The sequence below is a fragment of the Elephantulus edwardii genome, unplaced genomic scaffold (assembly GCF_000299155.1).
Source record: "Elephantulus edwardii isolate Elephantulus edwardi_28Jun2011 unplaced genomic scaffold, EleEdw1.0 scaffold00051, whole genome shotgun sequence".
In the NCBI taxonomy this organism is placed as follows: domain Eukaryota; kingdom Metazoa; phylum Chordata; class Mammalia; order Macroscelidea; family Macroscelididae; genus Elephantulus; species Elephantulus edwardii.
Window position 1 is genome coordinate 14,369,168 of NW_006399801.1, and position 19,552 is coordinate 14,388,719.

The 19,552-nt window shown below is 36.2% G+C and overlaps 1 protein-coding gene across 1 annotated transcript in view; it reads left to right on the plus strand.

Moving 5' to 3' along the window:
- Positions 1–5,073: 5,073 nt before the first annotated feature.
- The window catches only part of PAXBP1 (PAX3 and PAX7 binding protein 1), a 51,211-nt gene continuing 36,732 nt past the window's right edge, over positions 5,074–19,552 (plus strand). The window contains exons 1-8 of the mRNA XM_006886797.1: positions 5,074–5,413; positions 6,909–7,037; positions 8,106–8,279; positions 10,175–10,396; positions 12,935–13,038; positions 14,580–14,797; positions 15,301–15,490; positions 19,460–19,549. Coding sequence (XP_006886859.1) covers positions 5,074–5,413; positions 6,909–7,037; positions 8,106–8,279; positions 10,175–10,396; positions 12,935–13,038; positions 14,580–14,797; positions 15,301–15,490; positions 19,460–19,549 — 1,467 coding nt within the window. The remainder of the gene's footprint in view (positions 5,414–6,908; positions 7,038–8,105; positions 8,280–10,174; positions 10,397–12,934; positions 13,039–14,579; positions 14,798–15,300; positions 15,491–19,459; positions 19,550–19,552) is intronic.

Consider the following 19,552-nt stretch of genomic DNA (forward strand, 5'->3'; position numbering starts at 1 on the left):
CTACATTAAACACATGACAAAAAAACAACAAACACCGAGACAGTAACAATAAATTCAGACAAAAAAACAAAACAATTAACACAAACATTTTGAGGCCTCTGTTTTAAGTTATAGCACTTTTATTCTTATTTTTAACTTTTCTTCATATTTCTGTGTTAACACGTTTTTCTTCTTATTCTTAACTATGTTTTATATTCTTATTTTTCTTTATTAACTTTTTCTTCTTAATATCCTAAACTACATTTTATACTGTTCTTTTTCTTTATTCTTAACTTTTTCTTTTTCTTAACTATGTTTTATACCTCAGAGTTTTAATACTTTTCTTATTAATAACAAAGACAGGAAAATTCCAAAGGAAAGTTGTAGGTTCTATATGAGCTTTACATAACTGTTTTTCAACTAATAAGGGCAAGGTTTTAGAATTAAGAGGCTGTTGTTCAGTCCATACAGGAGTTTGAATTAATTAAACAAGAGGTAAGGCTTTAGGCTGCTGAATAGTGGCTGTTAGTTTAAAAGATTGTAATTCATATTTAACTTGTATTTTTTTACAGCATCTGAGGGATAGATAAAAATAAACCCTCCAAATTGTTTTAATAAATCTCTTTCCCATAAATTAGCAGTGATGTTTAGCACATAAAATTGCATCTGAGCCTTTTGTCCATCAGGTCCTGTACAATCATAAATATTCTTAAGCTGCCAAACGTTGGGAGAGGTTCGTAATCCAGAAAGAGTTAATGTTAATTTTGTGCAAAGGCCAATTAAGAGGCTAATTATTTTTAACAATAATAGACACATTAGCTCCTAAATCCACAAGACCTGTAAAAGAAATTTTATTAACAGAAAACATAAGAGAGGACCTTTGATCATTAATGATGGTTTCTCAAGACAAATAATTTCCAGTACTTTCAAATCCTCCTGCTTTTGATTTATTGATATTAGGAAATGCATGAAAAGAAAGAAGCGAAAGGTGAGCAATTATTTAACCAGTTTGTAGGAAAAGGAACAATAATTTCATTAATTTCATTAGTAAACTCTTCATTTTTACGTCTAATATGAACCTGGAACTTTGACTAATGACATTCAATAATTATTCTCACAGTTCCTTGAGGTAAAGGACCAAAGACACAAGTAACAAATAAATCAGCTGCAGCACTGCCTTTAAATCTGACACTTTTGCTTGGGACTCTCCTGTTGATGAAGAAAGAGAGCTGGTTAGTAGCTGCGCATACAGAGTGCATGGGAGAGGGAAAGAGTATACAAAATACACAAAGGCAGACTTTGTCTACAAAATTAAGAAATTTACACAGTTGTTGTGGATCTAACTTTACACCCCGGGTTTTTAACATATTTCATTGGTACTTTCACTTTGTTCTTCTAAATTAGTTTTGATTCGCTTTTCTGCTGAAAAAGCGGATTGTGCCGGCGTGGGAGGAGGAAGTCACTCATCCTCTCCATTTTTCCCTGATAGGGTTTCATATTCAGGCAAGATAAGATATAAAGGAGCTCTACTCTCAGTATCATTCATTTGAGAAGCATTCTCATGATTACTAGTAATTTCCTTTTTTAATTTGTCAACTTCATTTCTGATATCCAAAGCATCCCTCACTAGCCTCCATAAAGAAAAGGTATCAGCTGGAACTTTAGATGGCCCATTTCCTTCATAATAATCTTGTAACCTCTTTCCTACTTTATTCCACAATTCCAAACCAACCGTGCCATTCTCTAGAAACCAAGGACACACCTTTTCTACAAAATCCAAAAATCTAGACAATTGCTGGTACTCAACCTTAACGCCTCTGACTCTAAGAATATTCTATAAAATATGAATATACAGCATCTTACCTGATTTATTTCCCATCGCTGTGTTCAATGCTTTCAGCTCACCTGGCTTCTGGTCAGTTGAAAGTCCATCGGACGTATCTCTCGTACCTTCATGCCCCACTTTCGGGTGCCAATTGCCATGGGCCAGTGAGGGAAGGGGAGAGCAGAGGATGAAGAACACAGAGAGGCTAAGACTGATAGTCAGTAGCCAAGGTTTATTCCAGAAATTCTAAGTTATATTCTTTTGCAGAGTACAGAAAAACAGCCCAGTCTCAAGGCTAACAACATGCTTGTTTTGAGATCCCCGCCACCTGCAAGATTGCTTCCAATTAGCAAGCAAGGCCATCAGAACAGAGTCTTTAGGGAGAGACATACCATTCCACCCATCCCTGCTTAGCCTTGGGGTTCAAGGAACGGTTAAACTTGTTTTTGCTCCTTTCCAAACATCTGCACAGTTGAATCTGGTATGAAATGGCTACTTGCTTAAAATGGCTGCAGTATGGCTCACTTTTTAACATCCTACTTTCTTGAGTTGTTTTCTGCCAAGCAGATTCTATAGCCAAGATAGAATTAGTCTTGCTGGTCTTTTGGCACAGGGCTAATCTTGCTTTACAAGTTAGCCAGGCCCCAACATTTACCTTTAGCTATTATTTATCCTTCCTCTCACTTATCATTTATTTTTAAAATAGATCAAAGCAGTTATTTCTTTCCCCCCACTGACTATCCTATACTGTATCAAATTAACCACCTGAGTAGGCTCAGGCAATTCTAGTGGTTCCTACCAATCAATATAGGCCTCATGGCAGACATACATGTCCTCAGTTTTGCAATATTTGGTAGAGGGAGTGCTCCCTATTATACATAATAGCTATACCAATAAAGTAAAGTAGATGCAACCACTGTATAGCACATCTGTTCACATTTCCCCACTTCTCTTCCAGACTTTCCCCTTAGTTCCACCAACTGTTGCATTTCTATATTCTTGTAACACAATTTTAGGACCCTTCAAGATTTTTATCAACAGGCTTGGGGATTACAGTACATTGGCCTTCCATGTTCAAAAGCCCCAAGCAGATTTATTCTCCATGGCAAGGACATTTCACCCACACATAAACATATGGCCTCAGGTCCTCTCCTAGGAGTTGGACCATAAGACCCTGGCCTTCTTGTCAATCTACATTTTGATCAACTATCTGGGCTTCTGCTTCAAGTAATTCCAGGTGGGGCCACCTGTCATTAATTACTTAATGATTGGGATGAATAGAAAAGACTTGTTCAGATCTTCTTGATGTTGGAAGAATAGAGGGAGCCTTTCATTGGTCCACCAAACATCCTGTAGTGCTGCCTTAGAATCTTTGTCTCAAATCCATCAGTGTCTGCTGGGTAACCATCTAAAAATCTCCATACTGCTAGGGTTATTTCCCCCCCCCCCATAGTCTCCTCCCATTTGTCTATGAATCACCCTGATGTTCCTTATATCCCTAAAGCCCCTAAAGTGAACTTGGCGACTAAGGTGTGCCTGATTCAGGTCATGGTCTTCATAATTACTTGATATGCATCAGAGAGCTAGAATCAGAGGCTCATAGAAGGAGGTTTCGTGCCTTTGAGTTATGGTACTGGAGAAGAGTGTTGAACACACTGCAGACTGCCAGGAGAACAAACAGGTCTGCCCTACAGAGGGTGAAGCCAAGCTGCTCCATGGAGTCAAGGACTTTGAAGCTCCATCTCATATACTTTGGGCATATGGCCTGGTTAGACAAGTCCTTGGTGAGAGACATCATGCTTGGAAGGGTTGAGGAAAAGCACAGGAGAGGAAGACCCAGGATGAGATGGATTGGTTCAGTGACTGGAAAAAAGGAGTGGGTCTGTTGGAGATAACGAGATTGGCTCAGGATAGGGCAGGGCTCAGAGCTTATGAGTTCCAGGAGACTCAATGGCACATAACACCACCACCACCAATTAACTTCACCATATCAAGAGACTCTGCACTGCCTATGCAACAGCAGTTAAAGAAATTGTCTTACATTCTGACAGCAGGACATCATGCAACTGGGTTAAAATGACTGTCAATACAGGTATGAAGCCATGCTAAATATGGGCAGTGTACACACCATCTACGTAAAAAGAAGAAAATTCATGAGAAGCATAAATACAGCTATTTTTTGTTTCATTGAATATTTCTCAAAGAGCATGAGGAATTAACACTGCCTCACAACATACTAAATGCCCTTTGTATCCTTTGAATTTTGAAATATAAAAGTGTACTTGCCCATACAAGCAGACATACACACATCAGAAAAGGCCCCAAGAATGGTGATGCAATAGGGACAGCAGGTAAAGTCAACCACAGAAGCAACTGTCCTGTGTAAAAAGTCATCCCAGTCAAGATGACATCTTTGTGATAGAAGTCTGAAATGGCACACATTCCCTTTCCAAAGCCTGTTTGGTTTTTGGTTTTGTTTTTCTTTTACTTATTACTATGTCGTCCGTCATGTAACTGCCAGCAGGCTTGTATTCTTGGGAAACAATGAAACTGTTTCCCACCAGTTGCTCTAGTCTGAAAATCTATTGAAGGGATCAGCTACTAGTTAGTTCTGAGTAGATGAAATTAAGGGCTGGAATTTTGATGTTGTGTGTGTGGTTTTTTTTTTTTTTTAATTTTGTTGAACTTTTCACAACAGGTAAAATTTTTATTACAAATAAAATTCAGTGTCTGTGAAAGTACTTTATGGCTAGAAGTTGAGTTATTCAATTAAATTACTAATATTATCAACGTCAAATTACAGCCGAACTCTCTACCAAACTCAGTTTCAAATCTGGTTCCCCCCTCCCCTCCCGCACCATTTATACTTCTCAGAAAAAAGCGCTCGGTGATCTCATCAAGTGACCTCATCGCGTAAGTGCGGAAGACGCAATGCAGGGATTCCTCTCCACTACTCTTTCCTTTCGTGTCTCTATGATCCTTCCGAGGCCCGTCTGACCATCTTGAACCACTGTTACAGGCTGAAGGTTTCCTGTAAATACTCCTCCCGTACAATAGATGGCAGCATGCTAACCTAACTTTCTCGCGAGAGGTGCGCGACCGTAAAGGCTTGAGCGCACGGACGCAAGAGCGCCAGCTAGCGAACGGTAAAGAAGGGAAGACACGACCCGGCAGGACCTCCGGGAGCGTGTGCGCGCGCTGTGGCGAGCTCGGTGTTGCCAGGAAAGCAGTGTAGGAGCTGGTGTGTGACGGCAGTACGAACCGTGGGGATGTTCCGAAAGGCCCGGCGAGTGAACGTGCGCAAGCGGAACTACTCGGAGGAGGAATGGGAGCGCGATGACGAACTGGTGCCACCGCGGCTTTTGCCACCACCGGGCACTGGCAACGAATTGGGCCCCGTTGCTAACGACCGGGCCCCCGGGGGTGACTCGCACTTGGCCCCAGGTCTGCCGCCGTCTTCAACCCTGATTCCCGGCCTTGGAACTGAACCTGGGGGAGGCTTCCCCGGCAGCACAGAACCCGGCAACGGGCTGAAGCCTCGAAAGAGGCCACGCGAGAACAAAGAGGTTCCTCGGGCCAGTTTGCTCAGCTTCCAGGACGAGGAAGAAGGTAAACTGCCGATGTCGTGGCTGTGTGTTAATTTAGGGCCCTGTTGTCTTACCCTGGTCTGCAGTCCTTGCAACCCTAGACCCTACTTTGATCTTTTCAATCCCCGCACCCTAAACAGAGCCCCTTTAGTTTCGCGCTCGCTGCGCATCTTTCCCCGCCTCCGGCCTTCTGCTAGCCAGGGGACGTGTTCCCGCGCTGCCACGAGCCTTTTCTTAACAACCACCTACTCTTTAACATTTTGTTTTTACTTTGATGGACCGCAGCTCGGTTCTTTTTTTAAGTGGGAAAATCTGTCTTCCCCAGCCATGCCTCTTTCCTGCTGGCGTCTCCTGCCTCACTTCTCTTGTTACTCCTGAACTCTGCCGGTCACCCATGATTTGTGGGGTGCACAGGCATCCTCAGCTAGGAAGCTTGTTTGCGAAGGGTTAGTTCTAGTTCTGGAAATAGAAACCAGCAACTGTAGTCCAAGTTGTGAGTGGCTTTGGGCCAACCCTTTGAGTCTTAGTTTTCCCCAACAGTAAATACAGTTGGCTCAACCTTCTGATTTTCTTTTTTTCCTTATTTGTAACAACAGAGAGACAAATAGTAACGAAAGGCAGTACATATGTAGTACCAGATAGATCTTCTTGCAGTCACGTTAGATTTCTAGTCTTAAGCAATCTTTTTACTTGGGGACAAGGTGTTTGTCATGTGTCTTTGTGTAAAGATCATCCCTGCAAGACACATTCTTGCTTTCAGTAAGGTAGGTAGGTGTTGTTTGTCATTTTGTTGGAGAGGTGTGCAGCCAGAGTTCTCGTTTTGGTGATGGAGGAGCTATTTGGTGAAGTGGCTTGTGTTTGACATTTAAATTTTCAAATTAAAGAGCTCACAGTAGATACACAGATTTTTATAAAGTTGTTTGCTCTCAGTTTAGACTTGAAAAACAAGGGTTTCACAAACTGCAAATGGTTTGAATTTGGGTATTTCAGATTCTTCAATAATTTGGTAAATGATGCTTTTTTCCCCGAAATATTTTCAAGTTTCCCTCCAAGAACTACTCAAATAAATTTTTGTCATAGTTAATGTGTTGTTTTTTTTAAAGAATTTTCAAGTCCGAATTATTCGAGATTAATTTATGAAGTTGACCTCAATTTTTGAGAGCCTGTGACATACTTGACAAAGCTGTGGTAGTGTAGTGGGTATGGAGTCCTGCTGCTAAACCCTAAGGTGATGTCTGTCTATCGAAATCCACCAGCAACTATCCTCTGTGATTTACTGCCTCCAAACTGCCCCCCCCCACCTCAGCTATGAATTAATTCCAACACAATGGCAGTGGAGGGAGTTTTGTGTTGTTTTTGTGGTTTTTTTTTTTTTTTTAGGAAAAAATTACATATTCTATGTAATTTCTAATTGTATTAATGGAATCTAGCTACCTAAACTGCATATGGCTATCTAAAAAGGGAATATAATATATGAGAAATGATTGCTACAGTTGACATTTAATTTCTTTTTAAAGAAAACGAAGAAGTTTTCAAAGTGAAGAAATCAAGTTACAGCAAAAAGAGAGTAAAATTACTTAAGAAAGAATACAAAGAAGATCTTGAAAAATCCAAGATTAAGGCAGAACTCAACTCATCAGCTGACAGTAAGTAATACAATTCTTTTGAAATAGTAAAATGGAAGTTTTCTTTTAATGGAATGGAATTTAATTGATATAATTTTGTTTTAATTGAATGGATTGTGTGGGAAGATAATATATGAGCTGATCAGTTTTATCTTCTTGATTGTGGAGGCTTCACATTGAGTAGCAATACAGTTCTACTTTTAACAAAGTTGCTTTCTAAGTACATTTTTTTATTTTTTAAAAAAATCATTACTGAGAGACTATTTCTGTTGGAATGACTTAAGTATCTGAGACTGAGCTTTAAGAGTCTTGCCCCTAAGGAGTAACCTACTTTTAACCTCTCCAGGACAGACCTGTTTGCTCACTTGGTGGCCCATGGTATTTTCAGTACTCTTCTCGAGCACCACCACTCAAAGGCATTGATTCTTCTGTTTTCTGCCAAGATCCATCTGACATTGGCGATAATGTCGCTAGTGCCACGACCTCTTCTAAACCCAGCTTGGACTTTGGTAGAAAATATTCCATAGGTCATCTTACTACAGAGATTTCTAAATAAACTTTGTTCTTAACATCAGGGTATCTTAAATGGATTTGGAGCTTAATAGAATACTCTCATAAACTTAAGATACATAAGCAGCTACTTAGGGGAGATTAAAGGAACAAACAGTTAATTTAATAAAAATAATTCCACTGAAGGTGGGATTGAACAGGGCCTCAAATATATTACTAGGCAATATATTTCTTTTTGGTGGTTTCTATTAAGGTAATTTATTTTAATGGAACAACAGATGAGTTCTTTTTTTTAAGAAAAAAAATTATATTGGTTTGCATCCAAAGGTGGTATACATTGTGTTTCATGCAATCATTCCCATTCATTATGTTTTATAAAACTAATCACTATTGACCTATGTCCACCATTATCCTGTCATTCCAGATCCCCTCTGGATCCTTCCTATTTCCTTTAGATGAGTCTTTCATAAGCAAAGTAATTCAAGTTTTAATGGAGTAAATCCATAATTTAATAAACAGCAACATTTTAATTTATGGAGATTATTTTAAATATACCAATTAATTTTTAAAACAATTTAGGTGAACAATCTTTGGACAAAACAAGACATGTTAAGGATCTAAATCAGGAAGATGGAGTTATTAGTGAACATGGTGAAGATGAAATGGACATGGAAAGTGAGAAAGAAGAAGAAAAACCAAAAACCGGTGGAACCTTTTCAAATGCTCTATCTTCTTTGAATGTTCTTCGTCCAGGTAGGTACTTAGAATTGAAATCTTTCTTAGAATGGAAAGGTCCTTAAGAGTGGATTATCTTTAAAGATGATTATTGAGAGAGACTAAATTATTTTTATTCTTAAATCTCTTTGTGGAACAAGAATGTTTCTGTATGCCAATAAACATCACTGCAAGCTTTCAGCTTTCTCAGATTTATTCCCAGATAGAGGCAGTTTTGTTTGTCAGTGCAAATGAGATTTCAAGTATATGGATAAAGTATTTTTTAACATGTTAAATGAAGCTAACTGTCTTTTATATAAAACTTTTCTATAGAACTGCTACTAAGAAGCAACACTTGCTGCTCTTTCATAATCTCTGTCTTTTTGAGAGAAAGTAGTTTGTAAATCTATAAACTGACTTTTTAATACATAGGTTTTGTCAAATTTAAATTATGCAGAAGTACTATTTAACTTCTATTAATTTATAAAATTAAAAATGCATGTGCTAGTTTAGCACTGTTAGGTACCTTCAAGTTGGAACCAAGTCACAGCTGGTTCTGAGAGACATTTAATTGCATGAGAGGTTATTGCCCATTTTTCTTCCGCAGAGCAGCTAGTGAATTCAAACCACGTACCTTTGGATTGGCAACACAGCTCCTCAACACTAGGCTGCCAGAGCTCTAATAGGTATTGATAGAGTCCAAGATAATATCCTTTGGCTATAATTTCATTTCTAGAAATTTGTAGTAAGGATCTAGTGTTTTCATTGTAACAGTTTTGTTTTTTTCAAATGACCAAAATTTAGAAAATATGTCTTGTAAGAAGGGAATGTCTTCATAAATGAAAATATATTGGCTTTATGGGATATTACATCATTGTGAAAATAATAGACAAGTAAAATTGCAGTCATTTTTACTGTATGGGGAAAATAGTCAAATCATGTGATTGTATTGTAAATATTATAAACTATACTTTTTTCAGACATTTTGTGTAGGACAACAATATCAAAAAAGCTTATTATAACTTACTATGAAGAAAAAGTAGTACAGAATTACAAGTTTATTATAAGGGAATATGTAAGTCTATAGTGGTTTTTTAGCGTCATGAAATAGTGGGTGACTTGTTTTTTATCTGTTTTCCAGTTTAATAACAAGTAGAAATGAATATTTTTTTAATACTAAACAAATACCACAGCTTTGTTGTATTTACTCCTTTTCTCTCCTTTCATTGTTCCCCATATGTACTGTTGTTACATATTTCTGTGACTTTTCCATTTAAATGGAGTTTTAAAATATCTGCTAAATAAATACCTGTTGTTCTCTTCCTTCTAACTTCTAAATTCAAAGACCTCCAAATATACCAGATTTAAAAATCAACTTTAAAAAAATCATAGTTCACCAGGCAGTATAACCATCTATTCCCTCATTAGTAAACATTTCAGATTAAAAATTTTTTTTAAGAAATATGCTGAACCACAAGTACATTTTTAGAAGGGATGCTAGTAGCTAATAGTTGTTGATTGCCTTCAAGTCGAGTACAACTCATAACAACTCTATGAACAAAAGGCCTGAAGCTGCTCTAAAACTACCATTTTTCAAATTTCATCAAGTTTCTGGAGGCATGTTGTTTAAGAAGTGCCACTCTTGCTTCTAAACCTGTCATAATATGTTACTGTTGTTACATGCCATTGAGTCACCTGCAATGTATAGTGACCCTGTATGTACAGCAGCTCTGAACCCTTCCCTGTCCTGAGCCAGTCTCACTAATTCTGACACACCAACCCCCCTTGCCCCAGTTACTGTAACACTAGAAAATCATTATTTCAAGATTATCTTGATGAGGTGATTTTACCATTTATGTTTAAAAAAATAAAAAGCAAAAGAGAAATTATGTCTTATATGGCTATGTTTTATATCATTTATTGTTTGTTTTCAGGAGAAATTCCAGATGCTGCTTTTATACATGCTGCAAGGAAAAAGCGTCAGATGGCTCGGGAATTGGGGGATTTCACGCCTCATGATAATAAGCCTGGTAAAGGCCGCCTTGTTAGAGAAGATGAGAATGATGCTAGTGATGATGAAGATGATGATGAGAAGCGGCGTATTGTTTTTTCTGTGAAAGAAAAGTCACAACGACAAAAAATTGCTGAAGAAATAGGTAACATAGTTCAATAGGATAGTAAGCCCCTTGCATTGTTGTTGAATATGGTTTGATGATACGGACAGTCCTCAGGTTACAGACAATTTCCATTCCTAACTGAAAATTTATAGATCATTCAGAACAAATGGATGTGATTCTTGTTTAGATTTTCTTTATTGCAAAAAAACAAAAAATGCTTGAAGCTTTTTTAGTAGTTTAAAAGCTACACTTGAAGCACTTGAATATGATTGTGATAAAGAATGTATTGTTACTTAAGGGTTGATTCACTTGTTGGAAAACAAGGGCAGATTGACATAATATTAAAGCAAATTTTCAAAAGTGGTGCTGCCCTGCTCCAAGAGGGAGGCTGACGCTTTACTCTGAGTGTGTGGCTTTCCTTAGCCCTGCCATTCCCTGTTTCACTCTTAAAAGGGTTCACGTTAACTTCTTCCCTTTTTTCCCATTTAAATCTCTCATTCCAGGGCTTCAAGTCTTTAATTTCCCCCTTTTTGAGTACCATGGCAAATCACTCAAAATAGGGAGGTTCTGCTCTGTTCCTTTCACTTCATCAGTCTGACAGGAGTTTCTAAGCCCTGTGTTGAAGTTAGGAGTTAATCTGTAAATTGGACATTCTTAGTCTAGGGACTGCCTATTAAATGAAAAGTGCTGATACTTCTTAAGTATATGTAATACTTAACAGTTTTAACCTATATTTGATTTATATCCTTTATTTAAGTCAGAGTTTACAGTTACTAAGAAAGTGTTTTAACCATTGCATTATTCTGCCTTTAGCTTCAGGAATACTCTAAGAGACACAAAGTTAATAGACATTTTTGTAAGAAAGAATATCAATGATAGTAACCCAATGAACAACAACAGGTCTGCACTTTGCTCTATCCTGTATACACTCAAGCCCATTGTGGTCGTCACTGGTGTCATTCCATCTTGTTGAGGGTCCTTCATTCCATGTTGTTGAGAGTCTTCCTATCTTTTCTCTGACCCTTTCTCAGCATGAGGTGTTTCTCTAAGGATTGGTTCCTCCTGAGAATATGCCTTTGGGTGAGATGAAGTTTCCATCCCTTCATGGCTCTGGTGGTACTTTCTTCAAGATCAATTAGTTTGTTCTTTAGCATTGTGAATATCTTGATTGCTGTTACCATGGGTGTTGATTGTGGATCCAAGTAAGATCAAATCATTGGCAACTTCATGTTGCCTATTTGTCCAATGGTGAATATTTTTATTTCCTTGATGTTGAGGTATAACCCTCCCCCCTTTTTATTTTTAGGCTGTAGTCTTTAATTATCTGCAGCAAGTGCCTCAGGCCTTCTCTTCCTTCACTTTCAGTAAGTAAGGTTGTGTGATCTGCTTTACACTGGTTGTTGAGTCATATCAAATTCTAATGCCACATTCTTCCTCATTAATCAGTTTCTTGTGTAATTTGTTCAGTAGCTAGATTGAAGAGGTATAGATAAAAGATGCAAACCTGATTCACATCTTTGCTAATTTAAAATCATGCGGTGTTCCCTGGTTCTGTTCTGAAAACTACTTTTTGATCTATAAGTTTCACAAAAACACAATTAAGTGTTTTGGAATTCCCATTCTTCTCAGTATTAGCCATAATTTGTTATGATCCACACAGTCGAACACCTTTGCATAGTCAGTAAAGCACAAGTAAACTCTTTCTCATATTCCCTGCTTTAAGCCAAGAGCCATTTAATATCATCCCTGATATGTCTTGTACAATAGCCTTTTTATGAATACAGTTTGAATTTCTGGTAGTTCCCTCTTGATGTATTGTTCTAGTGGTTTTTTAATAATCTTTAGCAAGCTTTTACTTGCAAATGATATGCATGATAATTTTTTATAATTACCACATTCCCTCTACTTTTTTTGGGACTAGGAACAAACATGGCTCTCTTGCATTAGGTTGACCAAGGATCTGTCTTCTATATTTGTTGACTGAGACTAGTGAGCATGTCCAGGGTTGCATCTGTTTCCTGAAACACCTCTGTTGGTAACCTATCAGTTCATGGGGCTTATTTTTTTTACCTTTGGTGCAACTTGGACTTCTTCCTTAAAAAGTTTCTTGTATCATACTCTTCTTCCAAAAATGGTTCAGTGTCAGTTATTTTTGGTACGATGGCTCTAATTCCGTCCATCTTCTTTGTTGCATCCAGTGTCATTCAAAATTTAGTCCATAGAGTCCTTCAGTGTTGGAACTCAAGAATTTTATTCTTCAGTTCTTTCAGCTTGAGAAATGCTGAGTCTTTTCTTTCCTTGTGTTTTCTAACTTCAGCTCCTTGTACATTTCATTATAATACTTTGCTTTGTCTTCTTATGCTACCCTTTGACCTCTTCTGTTAAATTTTCTTACCTCATCATTTCTTCCCCTTGCTTTGACTTCTTTTCCATTTCAGTGTTAAGTTTCAGAATCTCTTCTGACATCTGTTTTGGTTATAAATACCAGTTAGTTTTAATAAACTATGTGGTATCAATGAACACATTGTTTCTTTTTTAGTAATATTTACTTTTCTTTACTTATGTTTACTTATGCAGGTATTGAGGGGAGCGATGATGATGCTTTAGTAACTGGGGATCAAGATGAAGAACTCGGCCGATGGGAACAGGAACAGATAAGAAAAGGAATTAATATCCCTCAGGTAAGAATTAAGAAGAAAATGTCAATTTGTTATAGCAAAAATTTGATAAGATGAATCTTGGTCATTCATTTTAACAAAGTTTTACAAGGCAAAGTATCCAATAGATTTTTAGATGAAGATAAATTTAGAGTCAGAATGTTAGAGGAATTTTCAATTTCTTAGATCATTGTTTTTTACTATAGTCTCTTATCCAAACCCTGCCTGGTCTCTTGACAAAGCCTTCTGTTGGAGCCTGTTAGAAATGCAAATTCTGAAGCCCCACACCAGATAGATTGAAGCAGAACTTTGAGAGTGGGGCCTAGCAATTTGTTTAACAGGCTTTCCAAATGGTTCTGATTCACACAATGTTTGAGAACCACTGTTTTAGATCATTTATTCCCTATATAGTCTATTTTTGTCTTTAAGAATTATTTTATAAGAGATTATTTCTCTCAGCCCAAATGTCCAACCACAAATGAATGGATTGAGAAATTATGGTACATTCACACAATGGAATACTGTGCAGCACGCAGGAGCAATAACTTTGTAAATTATTACCTAACTTGGGAGGGACTGGAGAGCATTATGCTGAGTGAACTAACTCAGTTCCATAAGGATAAATACTGTATAGAACCATTACTGTAGAATGAGTATAAGGATCCAGGAGGGGTGGGAGAGGCTAGAAGCAGAGGGATGTGGATATGCAGGGGGAAGGGAGGGATTAACCATTGGGTTGTACAATTTGATGGGTCTGGAGTGAGGGAAATTGAAAGAATTTGTTCAAATTTGTATTTGAATTTTGTAAATAAACTAGTAGAAAGAAAAAGCTAATTTTAAAAAAAGATCATTTCTCAGTAATGCAAAAGTTTATTGTGAGTGATGAAAAGTATTTCCTTAAATACGGAAAGTAATTTGTTTTATAGATCTAAATAGTACAGTGGAAAAGGTTGCATATGTGGAAGCTATTTTTGTAATACTGTGTTGAAGCTGACTTTTATGTGCACTTGGCTTTTTGGGGGAGGTGTAATATGAAAAGTCTTAGACGAGGTGTCAGAAGTCTTAGATTTTAATTTCTTATCTATCCCTTTATTCTGTAACTACAGACAGGTCATTTATTCTATTCCATTGATAAAATGATCGCTTTGGGGTTTTTTTAAATGTTCCTTCCAAATTTAATAATAGTCTGATACAGTTTATATATAAAATGAGTTAGTTAAATTAGTTTAAATTTAATTAGTTTACATTTATGTAGTGTACTTTTCTATGCATAAAAAGCTTTCCAGATGTCTTAAAGCTTCTTGAACATAATAGTTAACAGTATTTTGACATGTATCACAATGTTGCCCCATTTTTATTTATTAATTTTTTTATTACAAACCATTGTGTCAGCCTTTTTTAAATACGGACTGAAACGGAAGGTTTGGAACTCAGGGATTGCTTGCATTTGGAACGTACATATAATAATTTGTTTTAGCTTTTCCTTTTTTTTTAACTTTAGACATAGATTCAGAATTTTAGTTAGTTGTTCGTATAGATATATATTTCTCTCATTTCTTTTCTAGGTTCAAGCAAGTCAGCCTGCTGAAGTGAATATGTACTACCAGAACACTTACCAGACAATGCCTTATGGTTCCTCCTATGGCATTCCTTACAGTTACACAGCCTATGGATCATCAGATGCCAAATCTCAAAAACCAGATAACACAGTCCCTTTCAAAACTCCCAGTAATGAGAGGACTCCCGTTACTATTGATTTGGTAAAGAAACAGCTTAAAGACAGGTAGGGCAGATCAACTTCTTAAAGACCTGTCCACTAGCTTTCCGTTCCCTCAGGCGACTTATGGTCTGGGGTAGCAGATGCAGAATATCAGCAAAGAAGATTCACTGGCCCATCTTCAAAAGCTAAACAGAAGATGACTTCATACTTTGTTCTGCTACCTTCTTGGATTACTTCTGTGGAAACCGTGAAAAGCTATAAAAAAGTACTACTCCCATGTTGAAGACAGTTCTGAGTTTGCACCTCTTGGACTCTGAAAAAGTGTAGTCAAGATATGGGGGGAAATGCAGAACAGTGAAATTTTGGTTAGCCCACCACCTAACTTTTTATGAAGTCTGTAAACTGCCTTTTTTGAGCAGAAAGCAATGCAGATGAAGAGAGACCATTCCAAGTATTTTTATGTCTTAATGTGGAACTAAATGCATTATAATTTAATATTGCAAGCATCCTGACAGCATAGACTTTTGGATGTAAATGTGTTATATTTATCCTTTTGTGTTCTTAAGGTTGGATTCCATGAAAGAATTGCACAAAACAAATCAACAGCAGCATGAGAAACATCTACAAAGCCGAGTGGATTCTACCAGGGCTATTGAGAGATTAGAAGGGTCTTCTGGGGGTATTGGTGAACGGTATAAATTTTTGCAAGAAATGCGAGGGTATGTCCAAGACTTGCTTGAGTGTTTCAGTGAAAAGGTAAGAATGCAAAAATATTAATCTCTTTGAATAAAACAGAATTAGGGAGGTGTATATGGCCTTGTATAGGACATTTCTGTATTTCTGAGAAAATATTTGTGGAATTCAACTTTCAAACTATGCAAAGTCATGCTTCCTTTTCTTGACTTCATTAAGACTTAGCAAGTCTTAATATGGTAGATTATTGGACTCCTCTGAGTTACTAGAAAATAGATTTATGTGATAGAATAGAATCTTTTTTTTTAATGATTGAGGAGTAAATGAGCATAAAGTAGCAAAATTTTTTTAATTCTTGTTTTTTACCCTAGAGAGAGTTAGTGTTAGTCATCATTGCTGTTAGTTGTTTTCACCTAAGTAACTCTGATTCATTCATTTCAGAAACCATTCATTGGATTTCATTTCTCTTAAGGTTTCATTTCTTCTCTTTGTTCCTTATTTTTTAGTATAATGATTAGTTGACATAACTTTACATTCCGTTGTACCAATGTTTGCTTTTTTAAAATTGGCTACATACGGAATCTCTTTTCTTCTCAACTGACTTCTTGTTGGGTGCATTGGTTTGAAAGCATTTATGGAACTTTCAGCTTTATCTCTAAAAATACTTAAACAAAACATACAAAATGGTCCTTGAACATCTTACCCATAAAGTATTGGAAGACCTTTGTCCTTTATGATTGGCTGTGTGGATTAGCAGAAAATCTGTAAGCATATGGTATAGTTAAATGAATGTTTAACTTTTTAATAATCCCAGTGGACTGTTTGAGTAACTATTCAGAAATCTAATATGTGTACTAAAATCTAAAATAGATTCCATTCCTAATGAATTTTAAAGATTCTATTAGGTTTAATGTCACATCAAATCAAAAACACCATCTTAACTGCTTTGTCTGTGGATTTATGTTCTTGCTTTTATCCTTTTGTTTCTGGAGAAGTAAGTAGTCTGAGCTTTAATATCTCTATGTCAAATCAGTGGCTTAACGTGACAAGTTCAGGGGGAGGGAGGAAGCATAGGCTGTATTACTTTGTAGAAGGTGAGGTTGCCTGAGTCAGGATGGGATTGAGACATAAAGTGCCAGAGTTGGTGGTTATATCCTTTCTCCTGGTAAAGCTGTTCTGAGCCAGGCATGGTGGCTGCTCAGTCTTGTGACTAGAGAATAGGATTTTTGTTTTAGACCATTCTGTGTTGTTACAAAATTTTTTCTTGAAATCTTTGACTTTTGTCACAGTCATTTAAAATATATATAATGTAAAAAAAAGAATGATCACCTGAAGTATTAAAAAAATAAAATCTGTTAACCATCAGATTGATATAAACTCATAGCAACCTTTATAGTATACTATTCCTGAGTTAGAATAGTAGGCCTTCTTTCTAGTTCATGTAGTTTTCAATTGTGAACCAACTTTAAAAGAATTATTAATTACTGTTATTGTTTGGGGTAACACTGGTGGTTTACTCAGTTGGGAATTGCACAGCTAACCCAACTCTAATGGTTCAAATCCATCAATGGTTCGAGGGAGAAAGATGTACAGCCTCCTCTTTGTGCAAGTCATAGCTTTATAAATCCTCTAGAGGGTCAACTCTCAGTCAGTTCCAACCAGACAGCAACGAGTAAGCAATTAGTCTTTTTTAATAAGAATTACTAGGATGTTTTATTTTCTAGTACATTTATGTGTAATAAAATAATATTGTTAAAAAAAAAATAATGTTAACAAAGCTGAAGTCCAGATCACTGCAAAGAATAGAATGAAAATCAGTATTTTATACTGGCAAAATAATTTACATCAAGTCTTTGTTCAGAATGAGCTATTTTTCTTTTGATCTTTTAAATTTTTTAAAATTCTTTTGACTAATGAGTGCACACAGAAAGATGTCCTCGAGGACATCTGTCTCCAGTTTTATTAATGTGATTTTACAGAGTCAGTAGGTTAGTATTTTCAAAGCTCAGAAATTTCACATATTAGAAAGTTACTTTCTGATTTTCATTAAAAGAGAGAGGTGTCTTCTTTTGGTGTTCTTTCATTTTGACATTTTCATACACATTCTGTTTCATGCTAAATCATAAATTATCTTGGTAGTTAGGTACAATTGGACAATTTTGAATATTCAGTTTAGTTCTGTAAAAGTACTTGAGGGCAAGATTATAAAAAGGTAAATGTATTATTTTAGAAAAATGGATTTCTAACAGATTTTATATTCTATGCAGACTATTTTACCTTTCTATAATTTGGTTTCCTGCTGTCATTTTCCTTTTTGAGGTTTTTTGCTTGTTTCTTTTTTCTTTAAATTTGATCTTGAAATAAAACTATCTAGTAAAGAGTTTTGGATAACATAAAGAACTTGTTATCGTGAAAGCTGAGATAAAGCAGTATGGTTGAAAATTAAATGAGAGCTCTAGATATGCTCTTGAGGTTTTTAGTTTCAGATTTTTCCCTGGACTCTGTTAAAAGACATTCTAGTTACTTAGACAAAACTGTATTGTCAGAATTGCATTGGTAGTTAAAAGGTCAGAATTTTCACTGGAAATTTTAGAAGTAAATCCTGAATGATGCAAAAGAGAGCTGTGCGGCTTTCCAGTAGAGGAATGTTAACAATAGAAGGCCAAAGGAGTGTTTCTCTTTGGGATATTTGTTTTTCTTTAGTCCTTTTGTGGTTTTAACAAACAAACAAACAAAAAAATCAAGAAACCTGAGGAGATGGTGAAGTGTAAGCCACAATAATATAGTTTCATTGGTTACTAAAAAATTTTGTAGTAAATTTTAATACTAAAAGTCTCCAGGCTCTGAAAGCTAATGCAAATTTAGGGACATGTTGCCATGTTGTGGCTTATTTAAAGAGTAAAACCACTACATCATTTTGACCTTTGAACATTTGCCATTTTTTTGCAGTGGAATCTTGGAAATATGTAAAACTGCATTTATTATCGAAATCTTTATATTCCACCTGCCTTTTTTTTATTTTCCATTTACAGTCTATTCAGTTCAGGAAGCTGCTATATAACATTTGGTACCAGTGTTCCTGAACTCTAAATAATGTGTTTTCCCTTTGCACTAACCATCAGGAAACTAGAATTTCTGGTTTCCTCAGGTATGTGTAGTGGTTGTTAGTGTTTTGTGACAGTGTGATAGCATTTAGTTGTATCATAAGATATCTATAGACAAAGGTTTTGGGTTTGTTTTGTTAAGTTTTTGTTTTTGTATTAATGAACATGAATGCTCCAGCTCTGATATTAACTTGGGGAAAATGTTCTGAGCGCTTTTCAACTTCCACATGAATTTTATTTTGTTAAAAAATAAGCATAGATTTAATAGTAAGAAAGACATTTTCAACTTTGAGATGTATTGATTTCAGACCAATTAGTGATGGCTAGAAATGTAGTTTGCACTATTGATGATTTGTTCATTTTTCATTTAAAATATGCAATAAAGTTGCAAGGCAGTATGACATTACTCTAAGGCACTCGGTAGAAAAGTTTGACAGTGCAATGTGAATGTCTAAAATTGAGTATTTAGTAGTTTGTTGTTCTTACCTACTCAGAACCGTTGCGTTTTTGAGTGGTACCACACAGTGATAAAGGTTTCTTGTAACTACAGAAATTAAGAGACAGATCATGATGCTAGAAAACAAAAGCTGAGAAAAACTTTCCAGTCTTTAAATATTGCATAGTAAAAGGGTAAACATTTTTTACATTACTGTTCTTCTTTCTTTACTAATATTAAAGTGTTAAGTTTCTTAACCAAAATTTTTGCTTCAATAACTAGGCACTGGACATTATAGCACTATGCATGGATTACAAGTGATGTTTCCTAAATATTCTAAAAACGAATTACTATTTGTGTCCTTTTGGGGATTCAGTATTGTTCTGTCCATAGAGAGGGTTATTTTTTCAGAAGTCCGGAAATAGAGTGGAGCCCTCAAATAAGTAAGCAACTGAAGAATCTGATGTTACGGAGTGTGTTGTATTTTTACAGGTGCCACTGATTAATGAACTTGAATCAGCAATACATCAGCTGTACAAACAGCGAGCTTCCCGCCTTGTCCAAAGACGGCAAGATGATATTAAA